The sequence below is a fragment of the Xiphophorus maculatus genome, chromosome 23 (genome assembly GCF_002775205.1).
Source record: "Xiphophorus maculatus strain JP 163 A chromosome 23, X_maculatus-5.0-male, whole genome shotgun sequence".
Lineage (NCBI taxonomy): Eukaryota > Metazoa > Chordata > Actinopteri > Cyprinodontiformes > Poeciliidae > Xiphophorus > Xiphophorus maculatus.
The window spans coordinates 22,129,728-22,153,359 of NC_036465.1; the positions used below are offsets into that span (position 1 = coordinate 22,129,728).

At 39.8% G+C, this 23,632-nt stretch overlaps 1 protein-coding gene across 3 annotated transcripts in view; it reads left to right on the forward strand.

The window, feature by feature from the left end:
- Positions 1-15,074: 15,074 nt before the first annotated feature.
- Positions 15,075-23,632, forward strand: part of LOC102225680 (D(1) dopamine receptor) — a 28,328-nt gene continuing 19,770 nt past the window's right edge. For 2 of the 3 annotated variants that reach the window (XR_002752265.1, XR_002752264.1), the window contains exons 1-2: positions 15,075-15,562; positions 19,102-20,483. Coding sequence is in view for 1 of the 3 variants with exons in the window: in XM_023328234.1 (XP_023184002.1) it covers positions 19,203-20,321 (1,119 nt within the window). In the remaining 2 variants the exon portion in view is untranslated. Of the gene's footprint in view, positions 15,563-19,101; positions 23,168-23,632 lie in introns of those variants that run through there. The other variant, XM_023328234.1, reaches the window with a different exon arrangement.

The window sequence follows — 23,632 nt, forward strand, 5'->3', positions numbered from 1 at the left end:
GCAGACTTGTATATTAAAGTACAAGACCAACTTTATCTTCTAAATATTGGTGTGGCTGAGAATTTGCCATTTCCAGCAGTGCTGGGTCAAGACCTGCCTGTGTTGGGTGATTTATTGAACTCCAGCAAAATGTGTAACATTGCATTAACCAGATCTCAGGCTAAAAAGAGAGAGGAGTTTATACAACCACTCTGTGCCTTGCCTTTTTATGATGCGGACCTGGAGACCACACCCGGGAAGTCTCGCAAGTCCCGCAGACAGCGACGGCAAGAGAAATTTCAACACGCTGTTAAGTCACCTTCTAGCTCTGAGCCTGAGTTACCAATGGGGCTTAAAATCCCTGCTAACATTAGAGAATTGCAGCACAGCGATCCAGCCCTAACATCTTTATTTCAGAAAGCAGAGGGAAATAAAAATCCTGAACGAGGTTTGAACGGCCTGGGTGAATTTTTGCTGAAAGATGGCATCTTATATCGTCAGCAGGGGTCAGCATTGCAGTTAGTGGTTCCTGAACCAGTCCAGAAGGTGGTGCTGTCTTTAGGACATTCCATTCCATGGGCTGGCCATCTTGGAAAGCACAAAACACTGGCCCGCATCAGAAAATATTTTGATTGGCCTGGAATACGATCTGATGTGACTCTGTTCTGCAAAAGCTGCCCTCAGTGCCAAAAGTCTTCCCTAAAAATTCCCCCCAGAGCTCCTCTTCAGTCTTTGCCAGTCATCAACACCCCATTTGAGCGGCTGGGAATGGACATTGTTGGCCCTCTAGAAAGAAGTAAATCAGGTAATCGTTACATGCTGGTGATCCTGGATTATGCTACAAAATATCCAGAGGTTTTTCCTTTGAAATCAATAAAAGCTAAAGCAGTTGCCTTCTGTCTCATACAGCTCTTCTCACGAGTTGGGTTTCCAACTGAAATTCTCACCGACTGTGGAACTAATTTTCTGTCCACTTTGTTGAAGCAGGTGTACCAACTCCTAGAAATTAAGAGCCTAAAGACTACTCCATATCACCCTCAGACAGATGGCCTGACAGAGCGCTTCAATCAGACCTTGAAGCAAATGTTGCGCAAGTTTGTCAATGAAACCGGCACAGATTGGGACCAGTGGCTACCTTATCTTCTCTTTGCATATAGAGAAGTGCCACAGGCCTCTACTGGTTTTTCACCTTTTGAATTGCTGTATGGCTATGAAGTCCGGGGTCCCTTATCTCTGTTAAGAGAGACATGGGAGGGTGACAAAGAAAGATCTCAAGCTGTAGATGTTGTCTCTTATGTTGTCCAGATGCGGGAACGACTGGAAAAGATGATGGCATTGGCCCAAGCTCATAAGGAAGAAGCACAGAAACATCAGAAAAACTGGTATGACCAGTCAGCTCACCAGAGGTCTTTCAGCCCTGGCCAGAAAGTGTTGGTGCTCCTTCCTAGTGCTGACAGTAAACTGTTGGCAAAATGGCAAGGTCCGTATGAAATCCAGAGCAAACTGGGGCCAACAACCTACAAGATTGCCATTCCAGATCAGCCCCGTTCCACCAGGGTGCTCCATGTCAACCTGCTTAAAGAATGGGTAGAGAAGCCAAAGGCAGATGTTTTTCTTATTCAGGATGTGACAGAGGAAGAGGAGGAGGATAACCAGTACCTGCCAAAGCCCTCACCTCAATCGCTGGATCTGGACCACCTCTCGGAAGAAAAGCAGGCTCAGGTGAGAAATCTGTGCACCCCAAACATGTTTCAGGGAAATCCTGGTAAAACGGACCTTGTCCAACATGACATTGTATTAAAAGATGGAGCTTCTGTGAGAAGACTGAGTTACAGAATACCTGAGCGTCTGTTGGCTTCACTGAAAGAGGAAGTTGATCTGATGCTGTCACTCGGAATCATTGAACCATCAAGAAGTGAATGGTGCCACCCAGTGGTCTTGGTGCCGAAGAAGGACGGCAGCCTACGGTTCTGCATTGATTTCAGGTATTTGAATGGAATAACACAATTTGATTCATATCCAGCCCCCCGCATCGATGACATGGTTGAGCGGATTGGGAAGGCCAGATATTTAACAACCATAGATCTCTGCAAAGGTTATTGGCAGGTACCCCTGACGGAGCAGTCAAAAGAACTTACTGCTTTCCGGACCCCATGGGGCCTGTTCCAGTTTAAAGTCATGCCATTTGGACTACATGGTGCCCCGGCAACATTCCAGAGATTGATGGATCAGGTACTATCTGACATGTCTGATTTTGCTGCAGCCTACCTTGATGACATAGTCATTTTCAGTGCTACCTGGGAAGATCACCTGAAAAATTTGGAGAAGGTGTTGGAGCGACTTCAATCTGCAGGGTTGACTATTAATCCAGCCAAGTGTACAATTGCCAAGTCTGAAACTGAGTACCTGGGGTTTGTTATAGGAAATGGAGTGATAAAGCCTCAAATAAATAAAATTACAGCTATAGAGTCCTGCCCTCTGCCTGAGACCAGAAAACAGTTAAGATCTTTTCTGGGTATGGCAGGGTTCTATCATCGGTTTATCCCTCATTTCTCAGCCAGGGCCGCGTTATTAACGGATCTCACTGGTTCAAGAAGCCCCAATAAGATCCTCTGGACAGAGGAGGCCAGAACCGCTTTTCAGGACCTGCGGCAATCTCTGAGTAAGAGCCCAGTCCTGCACAGCCCTGAATTTGAGAGACCTTTTATTCTACAGACTGATGCCTCTGAGAGAGGTTTGGGAGCTGTTCTGCTGCAGGGACCCCCTGGAGAGCGCCATCCAGTGGCTTTTATTAGCCGCAAGCTGTTTCCAAGGGAAATACGATATTCAACCATTGAGAAAGAGGCACTGGCCATTAAATGGGCCCTGGACTCATTCAAATACTACCTTCTTGGCAGAGAGTTCACCTTAGAGACTGACCATAAAGCTCTCCAATGGATAGAGAAGATGAGAGATACCAATGGAAGGATTACGCGATGGTACCTTGCCATCCAGCCATTTCGATTCACCATCCACCATATCCCCGACAAGGACAACTGCATCGCAGACTGTCTCTCTCGCTGTCCCAGTGAGAGATCTGAAGAGGGGGAGTGTGTGATGGCTGCAGTTACAGCCACACAAATGTGGTAATATTTACTCTCACCACACGCAATAAGTTCATCTCACTTATATTTGGATTTCTTTAAGTTTAGGATTTAATTTACAGAATAACTGGGTTTGTTTAGAAAGCAACACATCACAGTGTATTCTAGAATAAGTGCGCACATTTTAGTTTATATTGTTGTGTTTTGCTTGATTTAATCTTTGTTTTGTTTCTGAGTTTAAGTGCTGGCTGCCCAATCCTTAGGAGAGGTGGAGAAGGGGTGGAGCAAGCCAGCTGAGACTGCAAATTGGTTCACACCATTACTCATCATCCAGAGGGGGGGAATGGGATTTGCTATGTTAGTTTCAGTTAGGTTTCTGTGTATTTTCCCCTTTGTGTTTTGTATGTGGCCTGATCAGCCAGTATTTAAGTCCCCTTTTGTCTCTGTTTGGGAGGTCTGTTTTTTGAGTTAGTCTGAGTTGATGTCTGTTACTTTGACCTCTTTTATGGGCCCAAATTTTGTCATTTTTTCTATTATTTACCCAAGTTTTGTTTTGGGTTAAATAAAACAATTATTTTTGACTTTGAACCGGTGCCTGGCTGTTCCTTAACTGCTCGGTCCATCACATATGGATATTAATTGACCAATGGAGAATTAACCCATATGTATTTAAAACACTCAAAGACCTGTTATATGTTACATGCAAATAACACTGAAGGCAACAATCTGAAAAATAAGATGGAGCGCCAAAGTATCCAACATTTCATTCAATGCAAACCTTAAGCAGGCCGCACATGTTTGTTTATTGCCTTTAAAATAGCTACTAGAAATCTAATAAATAATAATAATAATAATAGTAATAATGTGGTTTGCACTCCGGTTTGACTTTTAGTTGAGAGGTTTCCATGTTTGCCTACTTGGGTTTAGTTTGTCTTGTTCTGAATTATGATTAATAAAAAATATGGAAAATGTTTATGACTCAATATAAAAATTATTATATGCATGATATTCATTATTTGTTAGTTCTTTCCAAAGACAGAAAGCTATGTTTATTTTTAGAATAAATGTGATTTTTCTAATAAAATGTTTTACTATATATCTAAAAAAAAATAAAAACATTCCAACTTGTATTTTTTGCTTGTTACTGTAACATGTAAAAAAAACATGTTTTTTTTACATGTTACAGTAAAATAAAATAGATATGTCTCTTGTTACAGTTAAATAAATCTGTGCTCCCTAATAGATGAAACCCTTTTTGTGATTTTGCTGCTGAAACCAGTCAAACCATGATTTTTGATTATTAAGAATAAACACCAAGGAATAAATGTCAACTTAAGTTCAACTTTTGATCATTCACTTTACTACATTTATAATGAAGTAAAAGGTAACTGTAAAAAGTAAACTGATGACAAATTTAAGTGGGCGACCAATCGCCTCTGTAATTTGCGTGGCAGAAAAGCCTGTGACAGCAGCTTTCCTGTCAGTACTCTGTGACAGATCATCCCCATGAGCTGTAAAATTCATGAGAAAAGAAATTATGTTTGTCGTTAAGTTGCTGAACCTACATCATGATGATGGGAGCAAGGTAGATTTTGAAAGGCTTAATGTTGCCTCACGGAACTATCAGATTCAGGGCCTTATCTTCACACCATTGCTCACAAGTTGACCAAGGTTTTCCCTTTCTTGCAGTCAGCAGTCTCAACTTGCCTCACTTTATCTCCGTTAGCGGTTCAACGCACAAAAAGACATTGAAAGAGACACATCAGGCCTTTTCCGTGAACTAATTATCCACACATAATTGCAAAAACGACAATACTTTCCTTCTCTGTATCCATCACAAGTTTGCAAATGGCCCAGAGTAGACGACTACCAGGGTCAGAAATTCCAACTTAATGGAAGAAGACTGAACAAAGTCCTCGAATATGTTGGTACTTGATATTATCTTGTATCTTATCATCTTGATCTCATTGTCTGTTCTTCAAGAGCTTCGCCAGAATTAACTAAGCTCTTGCTCTCTTATTGCAAAGACAGTGAGTGCAGAAAGAATCCTCACTCTTTCATTTTTTCTTCTTTTGTTACATTACGGACCAGATCTAACATAGGAATTTATTTTTTTTTTAAATCTACAAAAGGAACCTATATTGACATGGCAAAAATGTGCTCAAATAATCTGTGTAGGTTTTTTGACATGCCTACTCATAATGGTAACTGGACTGAAGGTGGGACACATCCTGGACATTTTGTAATATTATCCCAGCACAACATAGAACAGATAACCGTGTATCTGGTAGAAATCTCCCCCACGATGTGATGCTGCCATCTCCACATCTCATGTTCTGTAGACGTGAAGTTCAGACCAAACACACATGTCTTGCTTTTGCCATTTTCCTGGTCTGAGAATCTCTAAGGTAAATTTCTTTACATGGAAACACTGGAGCTCTTAGCTTTGTCAGTTTGTCAGATCAACAGAAGGTCAGAGCTTTTCCCAATTTTATTAACCAAATCACTTTTTATACTTTCCTAGTTTGATGCTCCCTTAACACAATCTGGTGTCGGAGTCGGACAATCCCTGTGATTTCACTGCTTGGTTTCTGTTCCAATACGTGCTGCCGACAGTGAGATCCTGCACAGACAAGTGTCTTTCAGCCCAAATTGTGTCCAGTTAACTGAATTTACATCAAAAGGACAACTTTAGTTGCAGAAGCCGACCAAGGAGAATGAGTGGGAATCAGATGCACTTGAGTTACGAGAGTGATTGTAAAGCATGTGAATATTAAAGCTGGTCACAGCTGTTTTTATACATTTACAAAACGTGTTTCTCTTTATCTTTACGGCCTATTGTGTGTAGATTAATTGAAAGGCAAAACACATTCAAATCTACTGAAGGAAAAAGTTTGTAAGATGACAAAAGTGAAGGCTACACCTGCTTTCTGGTGAAACTGTACTTTACTGAGCAACCGAGAAAACGTTCAAGTGTGATGTTTGGATTTTGAATACTAAGCACCAATTTGTGATTTTCTTGTCACTGTTTGAAGATTTCCCCGGGGTGCAAAGAACGACTGCCTGGTTTATTACAGTGCACAGTCATCTCATTCACAACCCACTGATTGTGTCAAGACAAACATAGCACATGTTGACAAGTGCAACACAGTGCAAGTAGCATCCCCAGATCAGACAGAACATGAGTCATGTAGAGATCTTCAGAGATGAGATAAGGAATATTTAAAAGAAATAGATTTGGCTGATTGCTGTTTTGATGAAAACAGATGAGAGATTTGATGAAGGATTTGTCTTAACTAGAGTAAAAGCAGTTCTTTCAAGTAGTCTGGATACACCTTGGCTTCAGTCAGTGATTTCATCTTCAGGAGTCAAATCATGCAAGTGGTAGAGTTTGATTTCCTCAAACAAAAATGGCTTGATGTACATATTTCACTACACATAACATTTTCTTACTGCATCAAGGGATTAGACATGTCTAAAGTCTGTAACTTTTCAAAAGACTCACTCAGTAGACCATGAGAAACCAGAAGTAGGTCATAACTCTTTCTAGAAAAACACTCTGCATGCTGATTTCCTGCATAAACCCCGAGTACATGTTCTTCATTGAACACTCTTACAAGTGTCCAAGAAGGGATTTTCCCCTTGATCTTTCTTCGGCGGACCAGTGGTGTTGCCCATTCCCTAGGAGCGCGGGGAAACTCCCACGATCTTTTATTTGTTTTACATTTTAATATAACACATCTTTATCATCTGTTACTAGTTACTCTCACAAGAAGAGACAGCGCAGCTATTTTAACACGCGCCAACATGTCATTTGTTTCATAAGTTCATGTTGCCGAATTTAGTCTCTGACCCGATGACCCCTGCGTTAGGTAACAGCAAAAGAGCTGTGGCAAAAACTAATCTAGAGGGAATCTTTGAAAGCCCAAAAAGGAAATGACCAGGAGTGTCGCCTCAGCAAGTTTCGATATTGTCACTTTTTCTGCTACCAAATTGGCATCTGTTTTCATCAGCTGTTTCTAAAAACCCCATTTAAAGCCCCCTCCCACCACACTTTTCTGATGAAAGAAAGATCTCAAACTTAAAGAGAATTTATTTTCTACCTGGGAGAAACCAGCGGATTGCCTCCGTCTTGTTCGCCCACATCATGAAGCAGAATGTGTACAGATGTGATACAGCAGGTAGACAGGTTTCAAAGTTCCCTTCTGTGCCATTCGGTTTGACTCAGATGCTCCTACAGTTTGTCACATCTACATGTCACATTCAAATGGTAATTGCCTAAAAAAGATGCACTTCCTTCTAAGTCAAAATTATTTGCCTTTAAAAATGTTATTGAACTAGTTATTGAAAAGTTTTTCTTTAACAGTACAACCCTGGACAAGCAAACTAATATAATATAATGTAAAGTAAAGGAAATCTGTTATTAATATGTTCCATTTTTTGTAATTGACTACTGTCCAGATAATTGACATCCAGGCTCTGGAAATATAATTCGGTTTAACATTCAAAACTATGCAAAAAATAACAAAATAGATTTGTTATTTGTCATGGATTCACATGGATTGACATAGGCAATGAGTATAGGGTCATTATAAGGCTCACGGATATCAAACTCCAGTCCCTGTGAACCACCGTCCTGCACTTTTTAGATCCAACACACCAGAATAAAATGGTTGAATTACTTCTTTAATATGTGTATAAGTTTTCTAGAGTCCTGCTAATGGCCTAATAATTTGATTATAGTGTGGTGCACTGGAGTTTGACACCTGTGTTAGCAGCGCTACCTTGCAAGGCCTTTTGTGTGTGTGTGTATTGTTGGTTGTCCTTTGTGTTTCCGAGTTGCCTTGTGATGAACCCGTGCAGAGTGTATCCCACTCAATGAAGGTTAGCTCAAGCCTCCATAGAGTAACCGAATGTTGAAAATTGATGGATGTAGTCATTCTGTCCCCTTTAATACGATTACATAAGTTCCTGAGGTTATTATAAAACAGCTATAAAAAGCTGTTTTATAATAACCTCAGGAAATTATGTGGTTTAGTTCAAAGCAATTAATTTCAACCTGCAGCGTTGCATCTTTGGAGACAAGTCCAACAGGAGTTTGGTAAAAAAAAGAAAAACAGAAATACCGCAGTAATAATATTAACTTCAGTCATGTATTTCACTTCAAGGATTACCTTAATATGCAATGTCATGCTTTCTATACGGCAAGAAATCAAAGATGGAGGTATGATGTTTAAAAATGTTTAATTTGTCGCTGGAAACACCACGACAGGCAGCCGACACAACAGTAATACTTAATTATCAATAATTCTAATTGAATGTCAAATACAACAGAGATTAATTTAATGTAATTCATTCCAGTTACATTTATTTATAGTCTCATTTAATACTTTACAAAAAATAAACAGGTTCAGGTCATTTTTAATTGCGCAGCATTCAATTGGCTCCCAATGTCACTCACAACATTCTTATTTATCGTTTCTGATTAACGCACTTCCTGTTTGGCCCATGTAAGTGGACGGCCATGTCTTGGTAGGTTTGTAGTTGTAGTATTCTCTTTCCATTTTGGAGCTATGAGCTGAACAGGGCTCCACATGTTGCTGTATTATTTCAATGCTGATGTCAAGACGGAACAGCATCAAAAAATCTTCTTCAGATGTGTGATAATTATCTGGAAGTCGATCAACGATGAATAAGACAATTATGCAAATAATTGTTCACACTCTTTGACGGGGTTTCCTACAAAACTTCTGTCTTTCGCCGACACTGACCACACTCTCTCCGCCCACGGTCTGCAGTGGTGATCCCGTTAGATCCCTTCAGCAACTCAACTTTCTGTGCGTAATAGTGACAATATTTGATTATTTCTTTTTTAAGAATCGTCAGCGCCGTTGAACTGAGACACATCACAAGTTGAAAACCATTTCAAAATCAGCTTTGGGGTAGTGGTTGCTGTGGGTTTATAGCTGAGCGAGTTGTATCTCACACTGCATTAACACAAAGTAATTTCCTTTCTCTGATAAACTTGCTGTGTTTGCAGTCACTCACACGGCAGCTCAACGCAGTCTTTGCCCTGTTAGTGTGGCATTAGAGTGTCATTTTGTATGGGTCTTACTGATATGAGATGCATCACATTTAAATTTCCCTGATGTCACTCAGCGTGAATGAATGAATTGCAATGAGCACACTCTCAGATTGAGGTTATAGTGCATGAAAGGTTGTTTTTAACAACTCTTAGAGGAAAAGTTTCTAATAAAGTCATTAGCAAAGAATGAAATTCCTGTTCGATCACAACCCTATCTTAAAATAGCAACCCATCCATGAAACCTATCAACAGCTCTTCATATATTGATTAGGATTGTGTACAACAAATCCAGCTAAATTATTTGTGCATGCCTGTTGGCTTTAACATGAGTAACTTGTTTCGGTGGTTTCCGGCTCTCTTCCAATTTTTCTGTTCTGTTTTTTTTTTTATTATTATTATTGGCATACTGATAACATGTAAGTTGCATTCTTACCCATTTAAAAAAAAAAGTGTGATTTGGTTTCCATTCGTGAACAAAGTGACATCAGATAAGACTTCCTTCTTGCTTCTTCTATATATAGCGTAAGGGCAGACTCAGATCATTTCAACGCTCACCCTTTATACAGAGAAACAGAGAAAGGCATCACTGCAGAACGATGAAATACATATTTGTCTTAGTCCTGCTGCAGGTCTGCCACAGCGTTTCTCAAAACGTGACCTCGACCAGCTTTACTCCAAACCCTAACCTGAACACTGAGATTATAAAAGACCTAAACATTAGCGTCAGCCACAACATGGTAAGTATAAAAGATTATTAATGTTACTTGGTGTTTCATTTACTACTTCACTAGTATGACTCTGCTTAAAATATTGTAGTTAATTAATCACTTATGTTATTTCTTTCTCCTCAAGCCCATTCTTATTCCTGGAAAGTACATGTTCAGCCATCCTGTAAGTTTCCCATCTTTTCTGCATTTTGCTGCTTTTACTAGTCAGAATGAAACTTTGTTGTCATTACTATCAGCAATTTTGATGCATGTCGTCTCATAAAGCCAATGTTTTGCCTCCTCTATAGTCCAAATGTGTGGATGCCTTCAGCCAGAAGCTGAGACGTTTTCTTAGGAATATGACACAGGAGGCAACAGTGAACGCTGTTATTGAAAGACTTGTGTCAAATTTGGAAAAACTAGCAAAACATCCACAGGTAAATGTAAAAAGGGAAACTATTAAAAACACAATACTACTTGGTAAATGTAGTCCCCAAAGCTGATATCCAAATTAATTCAACCTCTCTTTTTCTCCTACAGAAGAACAGCAATTGCACAATGACCATGGAGACACAAAGCAAGACTAACCCTTTCAAAAAACACATAAAGTTCATCAGGAAGCTAAACACCAGGAGATGAAGATACACCTCTGATTTCTGCAAGGCAGCTCAAGAGTTTAGGATATTTACTATTTATTAGTTGTTATTGTCTTTTATTTTTTTTTAAATTTATTTATTCACGTCAGTTTTCCTGATGTATTTATTTCAAATTCGTATTTATTTGAGTTTGCAGATAATGGCTGGTTTTATGCAAACATTTGTAATTTCGACTGAATATTTCAGTCCAACAGAGATGTGCCGCTGCTTTTAAAAATAAATTTTCTACTTTCATATAAAACACGTCTTCTTTGGTTCGATTCATGTCGCCGGATTTGAATCATCGTGAGCTCTTCTTGCATTTTACCTTCATTTATCAACTTTGTGGGTCTTTTAATTAATGACACTTGAATGACACAATTAATGAGTTAATTATGGTTTAAATAGACGTGAGCTCAACAACAAAGATGCTCATTGTTTCTAACCATCAGATTGGTCTAAAGGGCTATTCATTACACCCAATCAGCTTTCAAGTGTTTCAGTGTTTCAGGCTGGCATTAGCGTTGGGGACATACTGTATGTCCTTACTGCAACATGTTTATCCTTGATGGCATTTTAGGCTTGAATAGCTTTGGTGATAGGCTAACTCCTTTTTGCGCAATGTGCACACAATAATAGTATTTTCCAGCATCCCATTAGGTCATTTTTTTTAACAAATATAAACCCACCAAGGGCCAAGAGAAGCAGCTTTGTCATCCATCGCTGTTGTTTGCAGATGTCTTTTGTGCATCCAATCGACAGGCGTACCGGAAAAGTACAAATACAAAGGTTCTGGCAGGAATCTTTGTATTTGTATCTATGTAATTAGTTCATCAAAATTAACGCATTAAAGTCCCAGACATAATTTATTTTTTATAACAGTCTGCTAGACAACTGGAGGTATAGGATCATCCTTTTAGTACCGTTTCAAACTCATAGTGGAACGTAGGCACAAAGAGTGTCTCTCTATGGGGTCCATATAAAAAATATTGTGGAAGCAACTAACAGACTATAAACTTGTTTTATGGCCCGAATTTGTTTTGTTTTTTGGTCTTTTAAGCGAGAAAGAATAAACGGATCAAAATGACAGGATCAGCATGGGTGAACTGGCTGCACACTGCATAAACTGAACTTGAACACTCTAAAACGGGACCCTTAAATCACAGTGTGAACAAATGTTGCAAGAAAATACATAACAAGCCCTTTCTTGACGTAGCCAAGCAATTTGTGCTGTCGGACTTGTTGGAACTAAAGCCGTTTGTGTTCCTATAAAAATGTGCATTTTACAGAAAAACTAGATGGAGACTTTGGAAATTCAATTGTTCGGAATAACAAGCATGCACACATTTTCTCGATGTAAGCCCTCAAGAAGACTCGCAGATAGATCGGAACATTCTCTTACCTGTTCATCTTCAAGGCACCCGGAGCCCAGATAGGAAATGTTTGTGAGACGTCTGTACAAAATGCTGCAGGCCATACTTATTGTGAAAGAGAGGTTTGATATGCCTTGTCAGTGATGGTAACGTTTGATAAGGATCTCATAGATCCACACCTTTTACTCAACCTGAGTGCAGAAGAAGAACTGAAAGTAGCAGAGAGCAACAGTTATCTCTGTTTGCCATCAAAGGAAGACAAGGAGACTTTTTCATATGCTAACACAAAGACTACCCAAGCCTGCAACTATCCATAACAGCGACATACACAAATCAGTTATTATTATTATTATTATTATTATTATTATTATTATTATTATTATTATTATTATTATTATTATTAAAGTAATGAGAGACGTTTGACGCTTCCCTGATCCATTTCCATTTGAGATGGTGGTTTGTCATGATGAAGATGATTTTGCTACTGAAGGTACGGCTCTTCTTTTTGAACCATGAAAGAAAGTGGTCAGTCAGAAAGTCCATATTCTTTGCTGAGGTCATTTTCACACCTTCAGGGACTCTGAAGGGGTCCACCAGCTCTCTCTCTCTCTCCGCATGACTTCGGCCCAAAACATGACTCCATCACTTCCTTGCTGAAGTCACAGCCGTGTTGGGATGTGGTGGCCGTCCACCACCAATTTACTACTGCATCCATCTGCACCATCCAGGGTTGCACAGCAGTCATCAGTGAACAAGTCTATTTGAAAATGAATCTTCATGTACACCTGGGCCCACTGAAACCGTTTTTGCTTGTGAGCTCTGGTTAGGGGCCCAATAGTAGGTTGATGCACTGCAAGCCTCTGGAGGATCCTCCACCTTGAGGTTCCAGAGGCACCAGCAGCTTCAAATAACTGTTTGCTGCTTTGTAAGGGCATTTTAACAGCTGCTCTCTTTATACGATGAATTTGTCTAACAGAAACTTTCTTCATTATGCCTTTATCTGTACAAACCCATCTTTGTTCTGAATCAGCCATAAATCTCTTCACAGTACAATAACGCTTCAGTTTTCGTTAAATATCTAATGTTTTCATACCTTGTCATACGGCACTACACTATCTGATGATTTCTGTCAGCAGAGAGATTCTTTCTCTTTCCCATATTGCTTGAAACCTGTGGCCTGCTTAATAATGTGGAACATCCTTCTTAAGTAGATTTCCTTTAATTGAGCTCGCCAGACAAACTAATCAACCCAGCTCTCTGAAATTAGTTATAGTGATTCAAAGAGCCTTGACACACAATACCATCTATAAATTTAATAGCACCACAAAAATTTTTATCTTTATGACACTTAAATCCAATTTGCATAATAATTTGGAACACGGTGCAGATGAGAAAGTTCAGTTTCAGTCTCATCTGACTAGAGCACATACTTCTAAGTTGAAACGTTTTAACTGGGAATTATGACGATGGTCTTTCTTCTTGCCACGTTCCCATAAAGCCCAGATTTATGGAGATGCATCAACAGTTAGCCTTTCATTTTACTTCCGTTCATCTGGACAGGTGAACAGCTGTGTGTCGGCAGGTTTTCAGCTCTACAGTTATTCTTTTCTATATTCAGTCAGAATGTGCTACTGCTCAGGCATACTAGAATATGTAAACATTTAACACCCTCTGTGAGAGAATCCTCGAGTTTGGTTGCTTTTAAGTAGTATGTGACTCTGTGATTTTAGAGAAAATATTTTCATTTTTAGCTGCTTATATATGAAGTGTAATGTATTTATTGGACTTATTTGTATTTGTGATTGTTTTCTTACAAATGTTCTGGCATTCAAAAGCATGTGTTTATTAGCACATATATAAGTGAATGTTGAGATGAGAGACTAGGCTTTAAGGTAATATCCATATGTTTTTGGTTTGTTTTGATATCAATCTGCCAAGAGGCTACAGAAGGAATTTAGCTTTTAGCTAGACACCGGTATATTTTCATGTGAACATCCATTAATATGCAGTGTCCCAGTATATAAGGAAATATTTAGCAAGTTTAAATAATACATTTAAACCAAGCTGCTCTGGTGTTTAAGATGCTGTTTGTTCACTGATGTTATCTATTAAACTAACTATTTAGTAATTAGCTGATCTCTGAAGGCAGTGTCATTAGCTATACACACTAATTACACTAAAGTTTCTTGTTGTAACACGACAAATTGTGGGACAACTCAAAGTGTACGAGTGATTTTTGCAAGGTATTCTGTATCTAGTGAAAGAAAGAAAAAAAAAACACCAACTGTGGAGCATCTCTGTGTGGTGTGAAAGTTGGAACCAGTAACACAAAGGCAGCTGCACCTTTCAACACAGAAAAGCAGCAGCGCTCTAAAATATTGGCCGGCATTGCATTTCAACTGTGAGACCTTTCCACTCTCAGCCCCGCCCGATCTGCTGTGTTTTTCATGTCCCTGCAGCCAGGCAGCACTCAGAAAACAGTCCCAGTGAATTACCGTGATGGACCAAAGGGACAAACTCCTGCAAAGAGATGCAGGAAGGAGTATTTTTTGTTTTTTTTTTTTGTTCGTTTTGTTTTTTTCTTTTCTTAAAAAAAAAAAAAAACAAAACAAAAAACGACCGCACCACCCAAAACCACCAATGCGCCTTGTTAAATATTCATGACTTGAAACAGTCATGAGTCATTTCAGTTTAAGATTACTAATGATGGGTAAAAAGGGTAGCTTCGTCGCACAAATCAGCGATGTGTCATTGCCCATCTAGCAGTGGGCATATTTGTGGAGGAAATGGGTTAATGCTGTTCCACTTCCTCCTGTCAGAAATATTCACGTCAGCGCAAGGTGACGGCTGACATGTCATGACGGGTTTTTGCGTCCCTCTGCTTCTTTCATGCGGCACATCAGGGACCACAGTGCAGCGCGAGAGACACCGGGCTGAGCATGATTACGTTTTACGTTTGGAGTGATACAGTTTGATTTTTTTTTAATTTATTCATTTTTACAAGCTCTACATGATTTATCACTCAGATGACCTCTGCACATGATAAGTCTGGCAGTAAACCTGTCTGACTTAAATTGTGACTGAAAGTGTAATAAGTAGCTTCCTCCGTTAGGTGGAGTCACTGAGCCGGTTTTGAACCTGAAGCTTGACCCTTGTCCTGGTTTTATCACCTGTCTTTGTTCCATTAAGCTCCACCAAAGCGCAGCCCGAACCGGGTCAGTTGACAAGAAAAACACAGCTTAATTATGATGACTTTAACAACCATCATAATTGCTATTGACCTATTGACAGGTAGGACCCACGAGGAGATTACCTGTAGCAGAGAGACTGCTCGGGCAAATGCCACAGTCATATGCTTTTGCCTTCCTCCAGTGAGCAGCCAGCGCGTTTTACTGAATGGGAGCATCATGTGAAACTTGAGGCGTCTGGCGTAAGGATTTCTGTGTGGACGCCGCACGTACTCTGGCTGCAGCAGGACGCAGCGAGAGGGACATTTCATTCCTGTGGTGTCTGTCTTCAGTGTAGGGTTTTTTTTTGTGCGTGTGTGTGTGTGTGTGGTTGCGTTTTGCTTTGAATCAGCACATAGAGTGATGTGTACATGGAGGACATAATTCGGGACGTTGTTTGGTTTGTGTTGGTGAGATATGGAGACCGGACGCGCTGTGGATGGACCCTGCGCGGTGAAGTTTGCGTGGAAGCGGTGAGACATTTGTTTTTATGGGTCATGTAAAAAGCGTTGGGATCCGCGTGAGGAGAGCAGTCAGTATATTAGAATGGAAAGCAGCGAGAGCATGATATCACTCTTTATTAGAGGCATGTTTGAAAAAGCAGGAACAATCTGTCTTAAATCGGAGAGATAAAATATATATATATATATATATATATATATATATATATATATATATATATATATATATATATATATATATATATATATATATAATTTAAAAAATGCTTTTATTAAAAAATAATCCAACACTAATGCACATTTTTGTTTTTGTTGGTTCGTTCATTTAAATTGTTTATCTGCAAAACAGTTTGTACAGTTCAGCTTGTAAAGTGACTTTCTGTTGACCAGATTAATTTCCATAAAGGGTCAGAAAAACAACTATGACTGTTGTTGAGGGTCAGGATCCCCAGGCAACATGTGCATGTGGGCCCCATGAGGATTTCTGCATGGGCTGAATGGGTCCTAAGACGGCCTTGACCCACAATGGGCTTCTTATATACAGTTAAGCCAAAAAATATTCATACCCCTGGTAAATTTATATTTTAAAATATTTTAATTCAACCAAGAAAGTTGTTTCTGATAAGACATGAGACCCAAATCTTAAGAGAATAAAAGTGTTAGCTTACAACTTTGGCTGTAATTTGGTGCGTTTACCTTTACGATATTAAAAATATTAATCAATGCACAATGTTCCTTCTCAGCATATAAAACAAAAATGAATAAAGTGTAAAAGATAACCAGTTTTGTATAAAAACATTTTCTGTTATTATTTACATTGTATTTTAAATATGGCATGTTAAAAATGATGTATAGCCTTTTCTGTAATTAGTTGGTAAATCTTTACTGGCATTAAACATTTCTTATAATTGTTGACCAGCTTTCCCCAAAGGTTCAGTATGTAACTTTTATTAAAATATGTTTTTTTTTATTTGCTTTGTAAAACTGCCACTATATCAAGACTGCCAAAAAAAAAACCAAGCTCCTCTGATTCATCTCTGTGGTCCTACTGCCATTTGCAGAAATACACAGCTCAGAAACAACCAATCAGAGCCAGGAGTCTTAGGACTGTCAGTCACGCTTGTCAATGTGCCAATGGCGGAGAAACAACTTATTGTTCCAGGAAAACTGTTTATCCGACATCATCGGTGACCATGCTAACAATCAAGTGCATTCGTGACAGACTTCCCTGTGGGGAAGGAGTGGGGGAGGGAGTGAGCAGCATGAACAGAAGCATGATTGACAACAATGCTAAGACCTTCTTTATGAGTCTCATTGGTCATTTCTGACTGAGTGGTGCATTTCTGCAGATGGCAGTAGGACTACAGGGAGGAGGATGAGGGTCCTGATCATTTCAGAGAGTATTAGCCTCATATTAACCTGACATGACAGCATGACAGTTTTAACAAATATGCATAAAAATGTTATATTTTTCAGTAAAAGTTACTAACTGTAGCTTTAATGTTTAGAGGTATGTTTATAGAAATTCTAAGAAGTTATTTTACTTTATTTTATTTTTTTGAGGTCAGACACTGAATTTGAACAGGAAGGTTGTCACTATTACACTTTTCTGTGACTTACTCTTGTAATGGTGTGAATTAGAGTGGAGGCCATGAGCCAGGCCTCCCTGGCTCATGGCCTCCACTCTAATTCACACCAAACATATTTTATCTGGTTGAGGTCAGTGCTATGTGAAGGCCAGCCAGGTTCTTCCATGTCAGGCTTGCTCATCCATGTCTTTATGGGCCTCGCCTAGCGCATTGGTGTGCATTCATGTTGAAACAGATAGGGGCCGTCCCCGAGCTGTTCCCACAAAGGTGGGCGCATGAAAAATGTCCAAAATGTCTTCCCTGAAGTCGTAGGAGTTACTGCTAGTGAAATTTATGTATCAAGGAGGGCTTCGGAATGCATTGCAAATTCATGATTATCACAATATTACAATCCCAAAAATTTGTTTGGACAGCAGTAAAGATCAACAATTACCATGCACTCAGGCTACCCACGTCAGCAATAAATTAGGTAATGCTTGTTAAACAAGAAATGCACTCAATTTTTTAAACTAAGTGATAGAAAACAACAACAAAACAGCAGATGTGGCCAGTTTCAACTTTTTAATAGAACGGTAGAGATGGAGATTAGGAATTTGATTCTTTATTTCTTGTTGTCGTTTCTTTGCCGTCCCTTGAAGCTACATTTTTTTTTCTTGAGCTAATCTGAACATCTCGTGATATTTGAATACCTGTAGCTGTAAGTCGATGAACTCTGCACACTACACACTGAAGCATCCCGTGAACTTATACTGTTGAATTTTTACGGGGCCTACCAGTTTGAGGCTCAGCTGCTGTCATTTTCACCCGTTTTTACTTTGTTAAAATTGCACAAGCAGTAAAAGGAATTTCGTAACTGGATTTATTGCACGTTATGCTCTCAAGGTGTCACACTGGATTTCACCGAGCTCCTGAGAGTGACGATTTATTTACAAATGTTTACAGAAACAGTCTGCATGACTAGGTGCTTAATTTTGTACACATGTGACCGTGGAAGGGGCTGGGACTCTGAAATCAGTGAATCGGAAGAGTGACCCAATATTTTGGACAATAAAGCATATATTTAGCATAGGGATAATCCTGAGTGGGCATTATTTTTCAGTGCACTTCATGGACCTAATACAGTATGTGAATGTTGTCAGGATCATTGGTTCAAATGGATTCTAAAAATATGTATTCATCATAAAGTGATAAAGATTTTGCAGGCTGCTGGTCGTCACTGTGAAATCCGATGTGCCAATTGGAACATGAAAAAAAATATTTCTGTAAATATTTGTCTTTTAGACAACTATCAAATAGGGTTTTTTCTGCCACTGTATGTTCAGTTTGATTGGTTTAATTAAAAGCCATTTATTCTCCACAAACAGAGCGACTTTACATCTGTATTCAGTAAACGAATGCAGAGTTGAGCTGCATGATATTAGGAAATGGGATTAGGCTGTTATTGCTTCCGTTACTCTGCAACTTGACCATCATTTGTTAGTTGTTGGCATATATTGCAGTGAGACGCTGTCCAACGCTTAGAATGTCTGATTCACATGCAAAGCGAGTGCTAATGACAACCGGAAACAACAACAAACAAATATTGCATTCTGGACAGTTCTTTGTGAGGTCCATGTATTATTAAAACACATTTGTCCATTTTTTTTCAGACCTTGAATCTCTCATTGATGCACACAAGGTGCTAACTTACAGATTCAGATGGCAGCAGTTACCTTCAAAATAGATATATATTTTTTATTTTACAGCAATTTCCTAGCAGCCACTGAATCCAGTCTGGGATATCTAAATGGAAGAATGTTGACTGTGGGATGTAAAATACCATCTGCAGTTCAAATGAAGTGTAGTCTAATTTACAGAATCAGGGGCCAAATGTCTGTTCCAGATCGCATTTGCCTCAAACATTTCATCTTTCATATTGCGGCAATGACAATGATGGAGATTTGTTTTCTTTTTTGCTTGCAGGGTCGACAACAGAGATCTTGTGCTATTTATCTCAGAGGAGATGTAGCAGGACTCTTCAGTATGACATAGACCTCGGTCCCCCTGCCTACACATCTTCAGGGATGGATCTCGTGAACTTCACGACCGTCATCGACAATGGCTTCTTAGACGAGACGCCGTCGAGCCGCGTGCTGACCGGCTGCTTCCTCTCGCTGCTCATCCTCACCACGCTGCTGGGGAACACACTGGTTTGCGCTGCCGTCACCAAGTTTCGTCACCTGCGCTCCAAAGTCACCAACTTCTTCGTGATCTCGTTGGCCGTGAGCGACCTCTTGGTGGCCATCTTGGTGATGCCGTGGAAGGCGGTGACGGAGATTGCAGGCTTCTGGCCGTTTGGCTCCTTCTGCGACACCTGGGTGGCTTTTGACATCATGTGCTCGACCGCGTCCATTTTGAACCTTTGTGTGATAAGCCTGGACCGCTACTGGGCCATCTCCAGCCCCTTTCGCTATGAGAGGAAGATGACACCCAAAGTGGCCTATGTTATGATCAGTGTGGCCTGGACGTTATCTGTCCTCATTTCTTTTATCCCTGTGCAGCTCAACTGGCACAAAGCCCAGAGTAAACCTTACAAGCCGCTCACTGAGGCATTAGTGTCACTGGGATCAAACACTACATCCCTCCGCACTTCTGAAAATTGTGACTCCAGCCTGAACAGAACCTACGCCATCTCCACCTCACTCATAAGCTTCTATATCCCCGTTGCCATAATGGTTGCCACATACACACAGATTTACCGCATTGCTCACAGACAAATCAGAAGGATCTCTGCCCTGGAGCGTGCTGCAGAGAGTGCCAAGAACAGACACAACAGTGTGGGCCGGGGCTCCAGCATCGCAGAGTCCGAGAGCTCTTTCAAAATGACGTTCAAGAGGGAGACAAAAGTGCTGAAGACACTGTCAGTGATAATGGGGGTGTTTGTGTGCTGCTGGCTGCCATTTTTCATCCTAAACTGCATGGTACCCTTCTGCGAGCAGTCAAGCGGAGGAGAGGCCTTCACTTGCATAAGTCCCACCACCTTTGACGTATTTGTGTGGTTCGGCTGGGCTAACTCCTCCCTCAACCCCATCATCTATGCCTTCAATGCCGATTTCCGCAAGGCCTTCTCCATCCTGCTGGGCTGCCACAGACTGTATCCAGGAGGCCACAACGTAGAGACGGCCAGTCTAAACAAGAAGTGACTCATGACTCTCCCTCACTGACTCATCCCTTTATTCTAGGAGTTCAGGAGCTTAATGTGCATCCGGACTGGCTGAGAAGAGGACGCTGCTGTCTGCGCTTCTGAGCTAACGCTTAGTGTGACTGAATGGTACAGTGACACTGTGTGCACATGTTTGCATCGGGTGAGTGTGACCCTGCTGTGTTTTCTGTGGCTGTTACACAACCTTCCGAAGTGAGAATCATGTCTGGGAGCAGAGTGGATTTGGGATTGAGATTAAGATGGTGCTGGTTGTGCCAGGGGTCTGAGCGTGTACCGGTTCTGACATGGCTCCAGGATGGATAATCCACAGAATCGGGCGGCATGCACTGTGTCAGACACTGCTGTCCTCCTTGACATCACACTCTGCAGTACACGGCGTCAAGGCATCCTCCGCTGAATAAAGCGCAATTGCTGCACAACTCGTGCACTTTACCAAATCACATGACAGCTCACAGATCTACTGTTACACGAGATTAAAATTGTCTGCAAAGAGTGAGGTCATGCATCTAACCAAATCACGTTTGGTGTAGGTGCAGGAACACAATAAACCCAAAAGTGACTTAATATTACAGACAGAATGCAAAACAGAGTGGATGAGATGCATTTATGGTTTCTGTGACGGCTCTTTAAAGGGAAACTGTGGTCCTAATTTCTTTTTGAAAGTAACATTAAGGTGTGATGATGTACTCTAGGCTAGTAGGATCTTCCTTTACCTCAGCCAGTTGTTGGATTATTATAAATAGATATCATATTAATGCATAACATGTTAAAGCTTGAAGTGAAAGTGAACCAAAAATTGCCTTGTGGCTGGACAATTTTTAACTTAATCAACCAGTCTTTCTCCAATCGGTGATACTACATACCAGCACTTGAAGGTCTCTGTACTGATAACACTCTTCAAAGTAGAAACTACTACTGCAGGAAATAGAGTCAAGACTAACTCAAATTTGTCTATTTTCTCTATTAGTAAGATGTTTAAAACTACTGAAAATGTAGTTTTCCCAAATTTGAGATTTATCTCTGTTTTATGTGGGCAGGACTTTGTCTATTATCAGTAAAGCTGAACAATGTCCTACAAAATTGCTGTGTTTTATAATTTGGCTGTTTCTGCGTCTGTCAAACATGCTGGAATTAGAAATGTTGGCCGGCTTGGACAAATCTCAGATGGGTAGCCTCTTCCTGTGAAGTTGTTTTTCTGCTACTAGTACTGATGAGACACACAAGCTGCATGTAATAATGGATTGAAACTTTTCAATATTACCTCAGATCATCTCGAAATGATTGCAACTTTGACAAAATTGGATGTTAAACAGACCAGTAAGCCTAAGAACACATCCAAACTGGTTTTGGAATGGATGAAACAGATCTAACAGTCTTCTGGTCTTCCAAAAACCCAGAGCTAAGAGTAAGAATATTCTTGCCAGAAAATCAACAAATTAAAATGAACTCTACCAGAAAGAGTGGACAATTTGCTGCTAAATCTACTACAGAAGCTTCTGCAATTTTGTGGATTAAATAAAATCCATAATAAATCGAAATTTGTGCACCAGGTTTTTAATAAAGTCAGGTGATTTTGTATGATCTATTCCAACCTGGAAAATTGCTTAAATAGATTGTTATCAACAGAAACTATCATGACATCCATGATATATGAGTGGATATAATCTTGTGGTTGGAACTACATTTTGTTGTGCATCATGTTGGCTTTTAGGCAAAGAAACCGAATAACTTTGTCTGCACAACAGGATATATACTGGATTAGTGCTCATTTAATGAATATCCACACTAACTTCCTGCTACGATTACACTTTGTGAACTTTTGTTTCACTGTGCAGGCAAGTCAGGTTAGATTTTTTTTAAAGTTTGTCTTATGAGATGAAATAAAAAAGCCACAGATTACATCAATGAGCTGTTTGAAGCTCAGGAAAGTACAGGAGCAGCAGAAGTAAAGCCTTCGAAATTGTCTAAATACTGCACAAGGTGAAAACTGCAATTTATTGCTTTCCGTTCTAAGATAGAACACATACTTTATCTCACAATAAGTGCAGATAATAGTTAATTATTTCTCCTTGAGTAGCAGTGAACTTATTTTTACAACAAACAATAACAAAAGGTGACCAATTTGAGTAAATTAGAAAAAACAACAACTTGTGCTTATTTGGTTTAACTATTCCTCCCTCTTGAAAATTATACATTCACAAATTGTAAAAATGAGCATGTCTCTATTTGTAAAAGGGAATAAAAAGCATGTAATTAGGAGAAAGATTTTCTGTCTGACATCTAAAATCACGGCTTTTAGTTCAAAATATGACTTTAAATTCAGTACATTTTTAAATTGAGTGTTACTGAATGAATTCAGAGTTGGACATTGAAACTCGTTTTAATGTGTTATGCAGCGTTGGTTGGTTTCTAGCTTTACTTTTCAGTTTAGATTTGGAAGGAGTTCATTCTAGTCCTGGTACAAAGATAAAGACGTTTTACATTTCTCCCAAGTGTCTCTTTGCATTATAGAGCCCAAGCAGATGTTTAGTGAATTTGTTGATGCGTAGGTTATTTTTCATCAGATCCACCGTGTCGTGTGTTTTTGGCTGTTCAGCTTTGAACCCTTTACATCAAAAGCCCTGGGGCTAACTTCACACCAGCGTGCAGGAATAAAACCTACTGGGATCAGCTGTGTTTCATATCCGCCATCTCATATAATTCTGGTGTTCTTGTGTCTGTTGAATCTGGCGATGTATTGCCATCATTAGCAAAGTGAAGAGCCCCATCTGGTCCTGTGAACAGCTGGCAATAATAAAGCGGTGCAACTACTGTGGCACCTCTGGATCTGTTGGCTGTGTGTGATTTTATTGTTCCACTAATACTTCACTCTCACACTTTAAAAAAGTATATGAGGGATAAGGCTGGATTTGAGACCGTGGACGCTCCCCTCTCCTTGTTTACCTACCGTGCTGGAAAAAGGAAGTGAAGGCAATAATAAAGCTGTGGACAAAGAGTGTGCTGTTATTTATTCACATCCTTGACAGAGAAAATGAAATGGCGCACCTGAAGTGTGAAGGTAGTGGAGAGCAGTGACATTTGGTTGTAAAGATTTTTTGTGTGTGCTTGTTTTAGGCCGAATTATTCTAGCGCTCTCTTTTTGTCAGGAGCTGCACTAAATTACCTTAATAATCAATTTAAGTGGTTAGCAAAGTATCTGTATTTTTAAAAACTTTTTCACACTTTTGTCACATTAAGACCACAAACTTTAATGGATTTTACTAGGAATTTCAAGACAGACAAACAAAAAGT